This window comes from Phodopus roborovskii, unplaced genomic scaffold (assembly GCF_943737965.1).
Source record: "Phodopus roborovskii unplaced genomic scaffold, PHOROB, whole genome shotgun sequence".
In the NCBI taxonomy this organism is placed as follows: domain Eukaryota; kingdom Metazoa; phylum Chordata; class Mammalia; order Rodentia; family Cricetidae; genus Phodopus; species Phodopus roborovskii.
Window position 1 is genome coordinate 1,087,381 of NW_026126423.1, and position 16,319 is coordinate 1,103,699.

At 40.4% G+C, this 16,319-nt stretch overlaps 1 protein-coding gene across 2 annotated transcripts in view; it reads right to left on the reverse strand.

The window, feature by feature from the left end:
* Positions 1-288: 288 nt before the first annotated feature.
* Ppp3ca (protein phosphatase 3 catalytic subunit alpha) overlaps positions 289-16,319 on the reverse strand; it is a 287,711-nt gene continuing 271,680 nt past the window's right edge. The window contains exons 11-14 of one of the 2 annotated variants that reach the window (XM_051185440.1): positions 15,871-15,955; positions 8,831-8,928; positions 5,932-5,961; positions 289-2,977 (exon numbers count right to left, since the gene is read on the reverse strand). In XM_051185440.1, the coding sequence (XP_051041397.1) occupies positions 2,781-2,977; positions 5,932-5,961; positions 8,831-8,928; positions 15,871-15,955 (410 nt within the window). In that variant the 3' untranslated portion in view covers positions 289-2,780. The remainder of the gene's footprint in view (positions 2,978-5,931; positions 5,962-8,830; positions 8,929-15,870; positions 15,956-16,319) is intronic. The other variant, XM_051185441.1, reaches the window with a different exon arrangement.

Here is a 16,319-nt window from a genome sequence, read left to right on the forward strand (position 1 = left end):
CAAAGGCAGCTACGGGGTGGGGAGGGGCAGAGTGTGGCTGTGTGAGTGCCCATAAGTATGTGTGTGTGTTAGTACACAGGCACCCAGAAAGAGAACACATGAATCCAACAGTCTGTCTACATCTTAAAGAGACAGGACTAATCACAAGTATTTGTAAGTGTTGTTGATTCTGGAGAAAGACCTTCAGCTCTATATCGATTTGTTTGACAGATCAAATTACTATGTGAAAAAATACAGTGTCTCTTTCCTAAACTGTGCAAAAAGACAAGCAATACTCACAGAAACTGCTTATTTCAATGTCAAATGTTTATTTCTATGCCATAGTTTCCTTAGCACAATTTGCAAAAGAAAGGAATCCAAAGAACCTGATCATTATTATTATTATTAATATTTTGGGGATATTTTCTCTGCAGTTAGAAGGAAAAAATACACACATTGGTACCAGAATCTCCATTTCTCTCACACCATTCTAGCAAGTTGCATTTGTTTTCCTTGGATGCCACTTTTGTTTAAAGACGGGTAAATATCCACAGGAAAAGCGTTTTGATTCATTCAAATAACCATGGGGAAGTTTTTGGTAGTGAATGTATCTTTGTTTTGGTACATTCTATTACTAATTGTCATATTCTTATTACTTAATATAATAGGCATAATTTATCACATAAACAAAGTGCACTGAAAAATGAACAATGTTAGAAACAAACTGAATTGTGGTGTCTCCTAAATCTCCATGTGATAATAACTAAAGCATGGGAATACAAACTTCATGTCAATACAAACGCAGCTCTTCTCTGACTGAAATGTGTTTAGGAGACTAGTCCTTTTTGCTACGTCAGGGAGGGCATCCCACACAACTGAAACAAACTGATAACAAGTTGATGATTATTTCCTGTTCTCCAATTAAAAGGAATGCTCTAGTTTCTGAAATAGATCCTGCATTCAAGGGAGCCTGAAGTTGGCATCTGCTCTTTAAGTAGACTTCTCTCCCCTGATTTTTGAGACACAAATCCACCCAGACTTTCACAGCAGAAGTGGGTAGCACACTCCTCCACTCACGAGGCCCTTGGGAAGCAGCCTGTCATAAGTGTGCAGGGTGATGAAGGGCCAGCACCCAGAGGGCACCATGGTGGCTGTGCACAGATTCCCTTCAGCAGACTCAGTGAAAGGGTGAGCGATCTTTAAGTTCATGCACATTTTATTGAGTAGTAATATAAAATGCTTTTTCTTTGTCATTGTTACAGGTGCATGCTTTGATTGCCAACAGTTCAGAAGTCAAATTACAAAGGCAAGGCTTTAGGCTGTAGTGAATGACTTGGGCACTTATACAATTGTTAAAAAATATGAATGATTCTTGCTGTCTGTTGTTGTTTTCAGAATGAACCAGTTGTAACCCGTAACTAATATACAAAGGGGGGAAAAAAAGTGAAAAAGTACATATTTTGTGGCACATGACAGAACAGAACGAGATAACTAAACTGTTATGACATCAACAGTTACCATGCATTTAGAGTTTCACATGTAACTACAAACTCATTTAAATTTCACAAAGTTTGCTAAACATGCCAACCATCTATGTGTGCACTGACAAGCTTAATTTAAAAACTTTTAAGAATACTCTCCCCCTTTAGATTTTTTCAAAGCTTTTTTTTTGATTACAAAATTTCAAAGGCATTAAGCATTTTAGAGAATATAAAGTACGCCAGTATACATACATTTCCAGTATATGTCAGACCACTAAGAGCATTACAGTCCCATACAGGCCGATACAGCCAGTTTTTTTTTTTTTTTCTTAAAAAACATGCATAGGCAGATTTTTTTTTGTTGTTTTTGTTTTTTACAGAATATAGATGCTTTGTCACTGCACTATGGTGTCGTGTTCACTATACTTAAAATGCACCACTCATAAATATTGAATTCAGCAAGCCACAACCAAGACTTGAATTATCAACAAAAACCCTAAATATAAACAGCAAAAAAGATGGGTGTAATTATTCCAGTTTTTTTTTAAACTTAAAGAAAATGTATCCACTGCCAAATTAATAAGTGTTCTACGGAAAGAAGGGCATTCACGCAAACTAAAGGAACCTGAGGTAAGCACAAGCTATACAAAATTAAACTGTCCTTTTTTTTTTTTTTCTTTTTTTCTTTTTTGGCATTAACAAATTAGCAACATTCTTTTTTTTCCAGGTTTTTTTTTTTTTGTTTTTGTTTTTTTTTAAGACTGCCTAATTCAGTTTATAGCCATTGTCTGACAAGAGTAGCAAAACCTTATCAATAAATAGTCCTTATTTAGTTTGTACATCATTTCTGTTGTTGTTAAAAATGTTCGATGTCATCCATTTTTAGTGCTGCACTGTAAACGTACAATAGAATATAAGAAATTAGACAAAGTTTTCGTGTCCAGTAACAGAATAAAAGGCCTTTCATTAACCTATCTAGTAGTCCCCAGTGCAGTAGGAAAACACGTTCATTCCCCTATCATTGCAGTATAGACTAGCATTAGCTTTCTTTTTAAAACTTTTTTCCTAGAAGCTTTTTTTAAAAGGCATACCCAAAAGAGGTGTTTAATCACCACCCTCACCAAAATATAGTTTATTATCTCTCCCTCTTTTTTTTTTATGATAGTGTAAACTGAATCCAATTCCTGGCCCCCAGAACAAAGCTACCATCAGAGGCAAGAAAATCCAACTGCTGAGATGCAGCAATCCCATCATGACCTGCAGCTCAAACAAAGAAAAGAAAAAAGAAAAGAAAAGAAAAAAAAAGTGAACAGGAAGTGGTCACTGAATATTGCTGCTATTACTGCCGTTGCTGTCCGTGCCGTTAGTCTCTGAGGCGAGAGCCTTGTTGATGGAGTTAAGGTTGGCGTCGGAGGGCATGGCATCTCTGCGAGGTGGCATCCTCTCGTTAATTCGGTCTAAGCCCTTCGCCTCCTCGAAGCTAGTGATCTTATGTTGTGGTGAAAATCCTTTGATAGCTAAACAGAAAATCATTAAGAAAAGAGAGAGAGGAGTTAGGTTAGGTGGAGCATCACAAAGGGCACCGCGGTTGTGTCAGGTCAGGTGAGGTTAGAGACTTCGTAGTGGGTGGGAATCCTTTAGTGGAGAACAACGTGACGGGACCTGAAGACAACACAACAGACTCCTTACCATACTGGAGGGAACCAAGGGTTTGAAAACAGCCAATGTCTCTTGCCAACCAAAATGTCCTCTTGCAGTGATTAAGATGTAAGCATTTCTCTTGTCTTCATCAAGGTTTAGATCACAGAAATTCACAGTGGATATGTACAGAGAAAAGCTGTCCCAGGGGCAGGCTTCGGGATCCAGCAACAAGAGGCCACATCACTGGCGTGATGATCCATTAACACGCTGGGCTAAATAGTCTGTACTTCCCCGTTCTCGCTCTGCCACAGTGCAGTGGAAGCCCTTTCTGCTCTATCTGGGACTCTAGCCATGGCTTAGAACAGAAGGTCTAAGGAACTAGGAAAGGAATTGACAGGGACTTTTTTTTTTTTTCTATTGCCAATTCCCTCAAAGATCTCAACTCAGTGGTGGTGGTGGGATGAAATCATAAGCTGTTTTCCCACGTAGCCTATGTATAATGGGCCAGGAGGTTAGAGAAATTCAAAACTAAAGATCAATGGCTAAGGAGAGAGATATTTTCTGCCCTTCAGCAGCAAATAGGTCAAACTGATGCCCATGACTGCCTCAACCAAGGAGAACCCACTCTCAGTAGAGCAAGAACCAGAGGCGAGTGAATGCCTTTCGCAATTTTTAGCAAAAATTACTTGAATTGGTTAAGGTTCTTTTAATTAAAACCTTGACTTATCATGCGTTGTCTTTTAATGACCCTGAGTGTGGTACAGAGATACAAGAGGTATTTTTGAAAAACTTAGGAACTTCCTCAGTGGGTTGGTGCACCAACAGTGAGCTGAAAATAAAACACACAGATGGGGACCAATGACATCAGTTTGCTTTACTCCCTGTGAAGTGGGAGCGAGATACATACAGGTGGCCGCATCTCCGTGGCTTATTAAGGACACTTTCAAGGGACATGTATCCTCCCCATTTTATGCTTTCAGTTCGAAGCTGAGACTTTGCAAGCCACTGGGACACAAATGTGCAGATGACAGTCCTAGAAGATTTACACAGGTGTTTCAAGCTCATTAGAAAGAAAAAAACAGATTGTTCCCCATCTGCATTTTCAGGTTAGCGTAATGGTGATTAGTCAAGTGTGAGAGGAAGAACATGGGAGATGGGGAATGACCAAGGCCCAAAGCAAAGCTCCTTAATTCTGGAATTTGGTAATAAACCAAATAATAATAATAATGGAGTGTCTAATGAGCGCCCACCCTGAAGACAAATTCAATTATTTTATGGAACAAAAATAACAGACACCCTAGTTTTTTTCGAAATGACATCATCTCATAGTCAAAAGTTGGTCCTGATAAATCATGAAACCGTTTCATTCAATACAAAAATGTGGAGGTTCTCTAGGTTTTGCATCTAGTAGGGCAGGAGCATAGCAATACCAAGTCTAGTGGAACAGGGACTAGTTCAGGATGGGGCTCCTTTGCTGCCTGAGTCTGTCTACCCTGCATGGAAGAAAGTGCTCTGCTCCAGTTGCTGGTCAGACAGTGGGGGTTAGCAATTTACATTGGGAGTATACTTAACACAACACAGAGCCACAGAGTCACAGAAAACAGCCAAACTATCAACAGGAATGCACACTGCAGATTAGATTTTGCCAAGAGGAATGGAGAATTCCCACATAAATAGCAGTTTGCTCACTGCTATTTAGGAAACAGTTGTATTTTTCTCTTACATCACTGTCATTTCCCCTACCATATCCAAATCATGAGCAAATTGTAAAGCTAACGTGACACGTTTTCCATCACACCAAAGGACTATATATGCACATAATTTGTGAAAAGTAAATTATTTTGCAAGAACAAAATACAACTGAAGAATTTTGTTTTAAAGGGGAACTTCAAATTATGCTTTCAAAAAAAAAATTCCAGAGGATGTGGTATGCAGTATCTTAAAAATGATTTTCATGTGCAGTTCTCATATAACCTTGCAGTAAAACAGCAATTCAATTATAAATTAGTTACCAAAGTGTCAACAATACCGCTCTTGAGTAGTACTAGGAGGCAGCTGGAGACGTGCCATTCTCAATTTCCTCTGAAGCTCCTAGCAAGAGGCCTAGTATAGGGCAGACACCCGGAATCATTAATTAACTGTCTGCTTGATAGTCCTGTTGGCCACTTTACCGCCACAGATACTTTTTGGGCTCTTCATAGTATTTTGTGAGTGCTAAATTTCTTACAAATATCAATCAATCAAACTTGCCAAGAATAAAAGTTTACCTCTACACATCTGTCTCATGTTGGAATATTTTAGAGACATAAGTGATATTGAACCATAACAAAGCACTACCAGGCATTTCCGTTGTTGCAAGCTTGTGAAGACTAGAATCAACTTAATTTTATCCTCTTTTGTCTCTAACCCACCTGGAAGTGATTTGAGGGAGGGATGGTTCAGCTCAAAGCGTACTGTTTTACATGTCATTTGTCAAAGCAGCTGCCATAGCCCCCACCCCACATCATTCAGGATATATAGAAATTGATATATGTGTATATATATATATGTATATAATCCTTTAGTTTTCTGTGATTAGACTAGGTTCATTGTATACAGAGGTCAAACATAGCTTTAAGGGAAAAAACAAACAAACAAACCATAGAAGGACATTTTCCCCTTTAAAGCAAGAACGTTCCGGTTAATACTGAGCCACAAGTGTTAGCCCAACACCCACACACTCTGTACAAGCTACAGCAAAAATAAAAAATAAAATAATAAAAAAAATGAATACACCCAGCAGAGCCCTTATCTGTTGCAGGCACAACAGAAAGGGGACTGGCCAATTTACCTTCATCAGCCTCAATAGCCTCAACAGTAGCTGAAGAGAAGAAAGGGGTGCAAAATGAATGAGAAAATGAGCAGAGGATTTTTTTTAAGGCTAAGAATAAGTCAATGACAATCAAAGGAACTGGGGGGGGGCTAATGTTCCTCTAAGTGCTGGCTTCTGGCACAGACAACTAGACAGGCTACAAAGAAAGGGGTGTGTGTGTGGGGGAAACCAACCAACCAAACAAACAAAAAACATCACAGAAGTGAGAGGTGTCAATCATGGCCTGATACACCTGGGGGGATGAAAGGGTGGCTTGAAGTCCTGGCTCACTAATCAGTGACAAAGTCCTTTAGGGAAACATGCAGAAAAGCTTTCTGTTATTTGGGCTGAATTGACAGGTGGGTTTTGGAAATTTGCAATGTGTTTCTGGCTCTAAGAGCACTTTAGAATTCAGACTTGGTGATTTGTGACTGAATGCCAGAGGAACAGTGCAAGCTTGAAGCTGGGCTGTGATGTGTGAGACACTTCATGTCACTAGGTGGCAAATGGCAGTGTTTCCTCCACAGGTAGAAATGCATGGGGTGGTGGCAGGGCTCAAGGGACATAAAATAAAGCTGTCTAGGAGGCAAACACATAGGAATCTTTAAAGACGGGAGGAGAAGGGAACCACAGAGGGAATGATAAGGCCCGGATGTCTTTTGCCAGGCAGGTTGAGTACAGGTTGTTTTCTTTTTCTAGTTGCAACACCATTTTTGGAAATGAAGTGTTGCTTGTTATGTTGGGACACGGCAGGAACAGCACTAATTCCATCAGTATCTTCAGGAATGGGGTGTCTCAAGGTTGAACTGCCTGAGTAGGTCTCTGAGTGAAGTATGATTTAGACTGAAGTAGTAATTTCAGAGGTCCAGCAAGCCCATTGTTTACTTAGGCTCGAAGCTTTTCTGCGCTGTTAGGGCTAGATGATGTCCCCTTAATGAGATGCTAAAATATTAAACTGTTCTCCTTCAAAATGCTTAACATTGATATTATTCCATCCCTGGACTTTAATTTGCATTGGCTTGTAATTTAAAATTTAAAATCACAGCAATGGCCACATATGCACTGCATTCCTGATTCCTCCTAACCACAGAGAAGAGCCCCACGTCAACATGTTAAGCAGCTTCTCCTTTGCCTGTGGAAGGGGGTCAGAGGTGAATTGTGAAGCAGGGGCAACACATTGGGTTTTAAATTATACAAAGTTGCCAAATTCTCAGGAGAAATGAAGTCTCAACTCAGAGTATTTGTGACTGTGTGTGTGTTTGTGTATGTGAATTCAACATAGAATGACACAAACAGATGGGTTTAAAATAAAAGAAATTTGAGTAGGTGAAGCTGCAAACACAGGTGACCATCTGAAGGTGACACTATGCACTGTAAAAACATAAAGACCTTAGCTTTAGAAGCAAAGCCAAAACCCTGGAACCCCACAGCACTGCTGGGGTAGAAATACACATAGCCTGGTGTGTGCCTAGCATGGGATGTGTGCAGTCAGTCCCTGACTGTCTGTGGGCCTCTACTATATGCTGAGCTTCTTAGGAATGGTAGCTTTCCATCAGCTGGCGAGGAGTAATACTCGAGGCACACAAATGATCTCTTTATGCTAATTGCTCAGAATGTTCATTTCAGTGGAAAAGGGTTTTTTTTTTTTTGTGTGTGGTTTTTTGAAGTGATTAATTTCTATAACTATAGACTCAAAGAGGGTTTTTTTTTTTTTTTTTCCTGAAATACTATAGGTTTTCCTGCTTTCACTAAGCCAGTTTTGAGTTTCTGTGGCAACTCAAAGAGAGTGATTTTGAGGAAATTACCTGAAAATAAAGGTTATGACTATTCTTCCTAAAGTATGATGGCAGGTCATGAGTTATTATGTGTTGTGTGGAAGAAATGTCTTAATAATGTAGTGGAAAATACATGAGTCTTTTAGGATGAAGCACAGGGATAGGAAAGGAAATATGAGAGAAATCTAGGGGAGAAATAAACTAGAGGCCGAGACTGTATTAAAATACTATGTTATATTTTCACTGTAATTTTCTTTCTGTTAAAGTCTACCCTAACAGCAAAATGTATGCATTGTATAAATTATATTCTAATTAGTGCTGGCATTAATTAAACGGATAAAAGAACATACACGGCAGAAGAAACAATAAGCATAATTGTGCTGTCTAACGTGGGTAACACTAGCTATATGTGAATATTTAAGTTACATTTATTGAAAATTATGGGCCATTAATTATATGCCAACTGTTGCATGGTTCTGTGTCACCAGCAGCCAGACATAAAAAAATTCCCATCATCACAAAAAGTTACGCTGGATGACACTTACCCAGCCAGTAAAACTATAAAGTAAAATGTCTACTTTAGAAAGATGTTATTATTAAAAAAGAAAACCAAAATGTAGTTGTTATCACTCTTTTTGTAATTTCTGATGCGTCAGAGAGAAAAGGCTTGTATAAATCTCATTTCTCCTGAAGTGGATACTTAAATTACCCTTTTTATATTCTTTCCAATAAAATCTATAGGTATGCATGTATGTATTTGTGTGCACATTTCATCAATCATGTAGATAAGTAGACGATTAGCATGTAACAGAAAACTTAGACTAGTTGACTGGCTGAGGAGGGGCGCTCGCAGGACTCAAACCTACTGCTATGTGCACGCACACCCTTAATGAGATGTCCTGTAAAGAGTCCTGAAGATAAGGATGCATGGTCTAATGAGGGGCTGCAGTGAATGAGGGGCTTTATATGGGACTGATCAAACTGACGTGTGGTTTTAGCCCTTCTTCCAGCCAAGAAGAACTAAAGAGAAGACTGAGCTGAATGAGAAACTCAAGGTTCTACTGGTATGGCTGGCTCCCAGTCACAGCTCTGAGCTTGCTTACCGCTTTGCAGGGTTTGCTTCCCTCCTGAAAGCACGCCACTGGGAAGCATGCCTGTTGGGGTCAGGCCCTTCAGGGTCAGAACACTCTCACTCTCTTCTCTGGAAGACAAAGAAGGGGTGTGGAAGTTAACTTTTGCTTTTCTTTTGAGGAGAGAGAGGAAAAAAAAAAAAAAAAAAAAGACGTGTAAGAACCCATATTTACCTCACATTGACTCTCTGGAGTTTTTGTTTTATTCAGAATATAACCCATTTTTTTTTATCTGTCTACACAGAGGGAATGTTCTATAAACAACTTCAGCGGTAAAGTGACATTATGCAATTATGCAGTTACGGTGTCCTGTGTATGGAAGATCCTTGAGGTGCTTCTGGCTTCACAATAAGGTATCACAAGGCAAAGCTGTCGCTGTGCATCTTCAGTGACAAGAAGTCATGTATCCAGGCTCAGGAACAATCTAAAAATCCCATGCATCTGAGGAGTGACTCTTATCTAAGGGTCAGAAACCTGGGGATATTGCAGGGGGCCACTGAAGGCCTTTGTGTCATATGACAGACACTTGGAGCGATGGCAGCTGTTCCACAAGCAGCTGGTAATATTTCTGAACTATTCTTTTTCAGCTTCTTTCTTGCAGAGTTGCTTACATGAAACTCTTTCATTATTCATATGACCCTGCTTTAAAACTGTTGTAAGTGAATCATTATTTCAATTAAGTTTACCATCTAACAATCTCTTTGACCCACTAACAGACTCAATAGTCAAACAAACCAACCCAAAACAAAAACCTATGAAATAGGAATAATCTATTATCTTCTTATACAACAGATCCTGCAATCCTACATGTGCAGGGAAAAGTTTATAATACATGTGTATAGGCACACACACCTATGCACACAGAACTGAGTAGGTCCAAGTACAAATCATTTTATTATGATGGTTTCTATCATGGCTAGAACAGAATTTCTCCTAGATCTGTACCTTTCTTCAGCTCAGAAACTGGGATTCTACTGGCCAGTTGCCCCAGCTTACAGCATCACCGTTTAGCTACGTTCACCTTCCCATTCCACAGCCACTCAACCGGACAATCTTGGTGCCTCCACCTCCACGCATTTCTTCTATCTTAGTGCTTCTCATGACCCTATCATCTCATTTATCAACAACAGCTGTACTGACAGTCCACACACTCAACCCACCTGCCTGTTCTCAGAGATGTGATTAGTGCACAACGCTCAACCCAGTCAACTTTACAACACACCATATTGCCCGCAAGGGCACTCCGGTGCCCACTAGCCATTGCTCTCTACTCCCTCCCTTCAGCCCTGGGCAACACCTCCATTATTCTGTGGCATTCCACAGAAATAGCACCATGTGAGACATGGTGCTTTGTGGTGGCCTCTTAGGAGCTACTAGCACCTCTTGTTTTGAGTACAGCAGCCTCATAGAGGGCCTCTCTGGCCCATCCTTCACAGGTTTGCCCTCTCTGCTCTGTTGGTCCCTCATGACCACCTCCCTACTTGTCAAGCTTCTGGAGGATAAGGGTTTCTTTCTGATTTGACCACCCATGCATCACATTACATACACTGTCTCAACACCATGTGTACATACAGTCCATACTCAAGCAAGTATTTACTGGAAGAAGGAGGTTTTTTTTTTTTTTTAAGTTGAAAGGGTAATGGCAGTTCTGATCCACAGATTTCCATCTTCTTAACTGCAGAGTTTACTCATGAATATTAAGATTGAGCCAGCCAATTAATCACTGTTTACATTCATTTGGGAATTTCAACCTTTTCATGCCTCTGATGTCAAATCAGGAGGTTATATAAAAAAGAAACATCTCGAATACCAATGATGTAGATTTGGAAAACTCAGGAGTACCTCCATGAAAACGAACACAACTTACCTTTATATTCAGATTCAAAGTCAAGTTTTAGCATCATGACTGACTGGCAAACATTTCCACACACCAAATTAATCCTGGCATGACATCCCATTTTAAAATCAGGGTTGTGCAAACAAAATGAACATTAGAAGCCGATGAATAGCAGTGATCATTTGGTTGTTAGCATTTTAATGACAGTGTTTTGGTGGTCTGAAGTAAGTTTTCAATTTCCAAAATTGCATTTCCTACCAAGGATACTGAGAACTTCTGTTTGTTTTGGAAATCACCCCCTTGAAACCAGCTGATCCCACGCTAAATTCCAGCCACACAAGGGAGGTCACAATGCCTTTCACTGTTTGGGTCTTCAGTTTTCTCCTCTATAAAATCACATCTATAGTGACAGGGATTTAATTGTAAACTACGCAGAAGTCCTCACCCGGAAAACAGCCATCTGCCTGCCCGCCTCCTTCTGTGTGCCTCTTGTCCTTTGTTCAGCACATTCCCTGCCCCCTGCAATGCTGACTCCCACTCCTGATTCACACAAGGGTCTTTATTCTGAGTTCCACCCATCTCTGCTGGGCTCTCAAGAAAAATGCTTTCTTCTCTGAGGAGTGTGACCTCCTTGTAAGTCTCCTTTGATCACATTTATCATGTTCTTGTAGAGGTGTCCTTCTCCGTTCCCTATCTCTAGCCCTAGCCACAAACGGCTGTCAACTACTGGAAACATGGTGACAGTAAGGCAAAGGGTATGCTTCCAAACAACGTGCCAATTTTCAAGGATGTAGTATGACAGATTAGGCTGGGACTGCCTCATAAATATACTGATCATATGTAGAATTAGGAAACTCTGGGACCTTGTGTTTTTGTTTTATGGTGTTTTCTAGAATATTTAAGACAGATGTGGCTCCTGTTGTATTTCTATTATGAGGCACTACTCAGAGGTTCTTCTTTATTCTTTCTCAGATATTCCACGCCCTTCTTCAGCAAGGAGACCAATTCACATCATTGTTCACTCCTCTTCTTCAGAAGCTCCAGGGTGGGATTTCTAACCGCCTCAACATAAAGGTTCAGCCAGCTACAATCACTGCAGTCATCGCAATACATAATAGTAACCTATCCATCACATAGGCTATGGCTTTGTACAACAGTTGCAAAATACGTTTTCTCCCTCATCACTCATCACAGATAAAGATTCTTGCAGGAGAGCACAGAATTGAGGCCAGATGATCTCAGCAGTGGAGAACTGTCTAAGAGTGTATTAGAGAGCACACTGTTCCAGAAAAAAATGTGCTAAAACACTTCCACCATGTTTGCATGTATTTGCGCCCACTCCACGAGCTGGCCTTGACTCACAAAGTGCTGCTATCCATGTTCCAGGACAACTCCAATATCATTTTAACAGTTCCCTCCAAAATCCAAATTACCACCACTGCTGGTATCTCAGTGTTTTTATTTATGTTGCCTCTGTGTACTGCTCATTTTGAAGCAGGTCATATCTCCTATTTGTGATTGGCAAATCTACTGCAATGGAGATGCGCATGCACACACACACACACACACACACACACACACACACACACACACACACACATATCCCTGGCAGTCCTTGAACTTTCATTATAGACCCGGCTGACCTCTGCCTCCCAAGTTCTGGGATTAAAGGTATATGCCACCATGCTTGACTAACAAGGGACATTAAAAGATACTTTTCTGGTCCCCCCACTGTGGTGCATGTGTCTAACACACAGGGTGTACATCCAGCATCTGTACCTGAGAAATCTGTGTCACCATCCAATATCAATTCTGCTGGTTCCTGCCTTGCAAACTATAGATTCCTCAAGTCCTTGATTTTGTCCCTTCATTTGCATTCCTCATCCCAGAGCTGCTCAAGCCTTTAGCTTGTAGTACTTCAGTAGCTTCGTAAGTAATCTTCCTTCCACTAACAGGTTAGCTCACTGGACAATCCAGGCATAAGTATATATATCTAAAGCATGGGTTATAGCGTGCTTCTCATTCCATGAAAATTATCCCAAGATGCTGCATTGCCACACACAGAAAAGATTAGGCACTTTATCATGGTATTCAAGTATACTGAGGATCTAGATTGGAGTTTCTTTTGTTTGTTTTGTTTGTTTCAATCTCAGATTTTACTAAATCATTTACCTTCGTATCTCTTTTGCTACTTAGAGCTTTCATGTACCTACATTTCCTCACCAGATCATAGTCATTATTTACAAACATTCTAGCATATATTACTGCTTGTGGAGCTTTGAGGAAGGCTCACATTAGTGCCATCTTTGCTTAGGGTATGAGTGTGTGTGTGTGTGTGTGTGTGTGTGTGTGTGTATCTCCCATTTCTATCAGCTTACTAGGTGTTATTATTGTTACATGCATCCAACATTTAGCCTGCACCTCAATGATTCCATAGGTACTGGTCTTAGGACCATGTGCTTGCTCCTTATGACGTCTCATAACTAGGTCACAATTTCTTCTCTTGCAGAAATACCTTCACTGATGGAGTCTGACCTGCCAGAATCCAGCCCATCCTTCTAGCTCTCCTCCACTGTTAGTCTCTTTAAGGACAACTCACCTAGGAAATATAGGAAATATGAAGGTTCCCTGTTCTGTACCACGGCACAACATCTATTCATATATACAGCACATGCTTTGTGGTTTTACAATAGTTTATATGTCTGTTATTCCATCTCAGCTGTATGAAGTGCCTAACTCAAATTCATCCTTCAGCATGGCCTACCGAACTAAACTTAGTTTGTGTTTTTGTGGATGTGACCCCTGTATCCTACTCAAGACACACAGATGCTTTTAGAATGGACCTTAAGAAAATGTATGTAGTGAGATAGTCCGTCTGTGGCTGACCACGCCCATTGGGGGTGGAGCCATGGGCGGAGTGACCTGTGGAAGGAGGTCGGAGGGGGCCAGGAAAGGCTCTCTTTCTGGTGTGACTCGGACAGGAGAGGATCGGGTTGAATTTCCTGCTGTTCATCTGTCTAGGTTGTAAGTTATTTCTCCATGAATAAACATCTATTCGGCCTATTTGTTTATCCAGATCCTTATTTAACCGCGTTAAATGTATCTTGCTTTTGTTTCCTCCTGACATGCAAATATTAAGATTCTAGTCATCATGAGGTTTAAGAGTTTATGTCTCACCTAGGCATCATCACACACAATAACCATTATGGGCCTAGCAGAACCTTCTAGACCTTTGAGACATATAGGATTGCATAGCATCAATTCTTCCACTTTTATATGAGGTTTGAAAATTGGAATAATAAAAATCTTATTTTGATATTAAGGCTTCTATTGTTTTATGTTTTGTTTTCCTCCATGGACTTTTATATGGAAATTCTTGGGTGTTTCTATTTCTCCTCCTAGTGATTTGAATTAGAAAAGAAGAGCATGCTGTGGTATGTCTAAGGATAAGATATGGTTAGATGTTCATGACTGAGCTGCCCTCTCAACATGGGATTGTCATATAGTTTTTTTATTCCCATGGGTCATTTCCGTAGCTACACAGGATTTCCTAGCAGTCCCCAGAACTGCTCAATCTGTTTTTGCTTAAGAACCTTTATACCTGGTATCTTCTTTACCTTGAACTCTCTTACTCCATTTCTGCATGTAGGTTGTACATATCTCCTCAGATGATTTCAGCCATAACTCTCTTACTTTCATTAAATGCCATACTGATAACACAGTAGCTCTGTATATTGCTTTCTTCTTCTTTTTTGTTGCATGCTTATTTTTCACAGTTTGATGCTATGTACTCATTGCAGGGATGAGTGATTCCCAAGAAGACTGAAGGGTGGTGAGACTCAGAGCTTCACTCACTAAGGTGCACATGGGATGGGGCTCATTTCCACAATCAGTGTGACTGTTCACAAGAGTTCCTGCTGCATCAGAGGTGCTGCTGACCTGGGGTATCCTTGTGAAATGATGGGTATACTTCTCATCCTTCTTACAGGCCCTACTTTAAGCATCAAGCCACTGAATGACTCTTCAGCGACTACCAAGAGTAGCAGAAATAGCAGGGAGAGAAATCAAGAGCAGGCAGAATCCCCCCCTCCAACCCCCCCCATGAGAAACTGAAGGCTGGGAGATAGCTCAGTGGATACAACATCTGCTGTGCAAAGAAGATGAATGGAGTTCACATGCCCAGAATCCACTCAGAAGCCAGGCATGACGACACTTGCAAGGCAGAGATGGTCAAGTTAGATAGCTAGACTAGCTGGTATGAGTGAACTCCACCTTCAGCAAAAGGCTTCAACAAATAAAGTAACTGAGCAAGATGCTTGAGGCGGACTTTAAGTTTCCAATAGGAGGGAGAGGGAGGGAAGAAGAGAAGGCAGGGAAGGAGGGAGAGGGAAAGGGAGGAAGGAGGAAAGCAAAGGAGGGAGGGGAAGAGGGAGAGAGGGACAGCTGTGAATCACAGCAGTCATTTGTCAAAGCACGCACATTATATATCTCCTAAAGCACTTCTGGGTATCCACATTCCCGTGTATATCCATGAATGGGCAGCATTCCTCATGGAAAAACTATACCATAAAAGAGGTCCTTGAAGAGAAATAGAGTCACTGTGCATTATCTAGGAATAGGTTATTTAAGTATAGCACATGGAAGATTCCTCAATAAACTGTTTTTAAAACACAGAATAACACCAATAGGATGGATGATTCATGATCCACTGAAAACCAAACAGCTCCTATAGGGAACTAAAACAGGAGAAGGTTTTGTTCCTCATAAGTGATTCATTAGGGTTCACATAAAACAACAGCTTTATGCATAATGCTGATTTCCTCAAAATCCAGTGAAATGTACCCTATAAATTTATCTTTTCCCCCAAAGCCAGGTGTAACCTAGAACTAGGATCCTAATCATATTCCCTGTGAAATGTTTTAAATCCCACATCAGATAGAGGGATAAAATGCACTGTAATCGACTTATAAACCCTTTCTTCATGGAAATGATTTAGTGGATTACAATGTAAGATACAGATCAATCGACAATTTAAAACTTAAAGAAGAAGAAACAATTCAGGGAACACAAACCTTTCCCAGTGAAACATTTAAGCCACCAGAGTAAAGTGTTACGATAGCTACTGTGTGATACACAGTGAAATTCCAAACACAAAGGGAGGCGCACAGAAGCCCACCTGAGAACTGAGAACACTCTGGCCATTTTGCCTATCGCTCGGATCTTGTTCCTGATGACCTCCTTCCGGGCTGCAGCTGTGGCTCCTGTATTGTAAAACAGAATTTAGCAGTCAGTGACTTTTTACACACCCACAATTATTTTGCAACTGTACCAGGGTAACAGTTAGAATATGCACCATCGGTTTGGTTTTGTTTGTTTTAGTTTTCCTTTTGCTATCTTTGCATGGAATCTGGACATCTGAACTTTAGGTCACTGTTACCAAGATGAGATTTTCAAGGCAGAGAGGATCTGTGGTGAATTCCCAGGGGCAGAGTCTCCTCTGGTTTTTGAGTTTCTCGTCTCTTCTGAGGTAGAAGATGGTGAGCTTGTGTTTTCTATTTTTTATCTCCAAGCTGGAAGATTAGTTTAGGAAACTACGAGACTCTCAAAAGTTTTCCTAAAACTGAA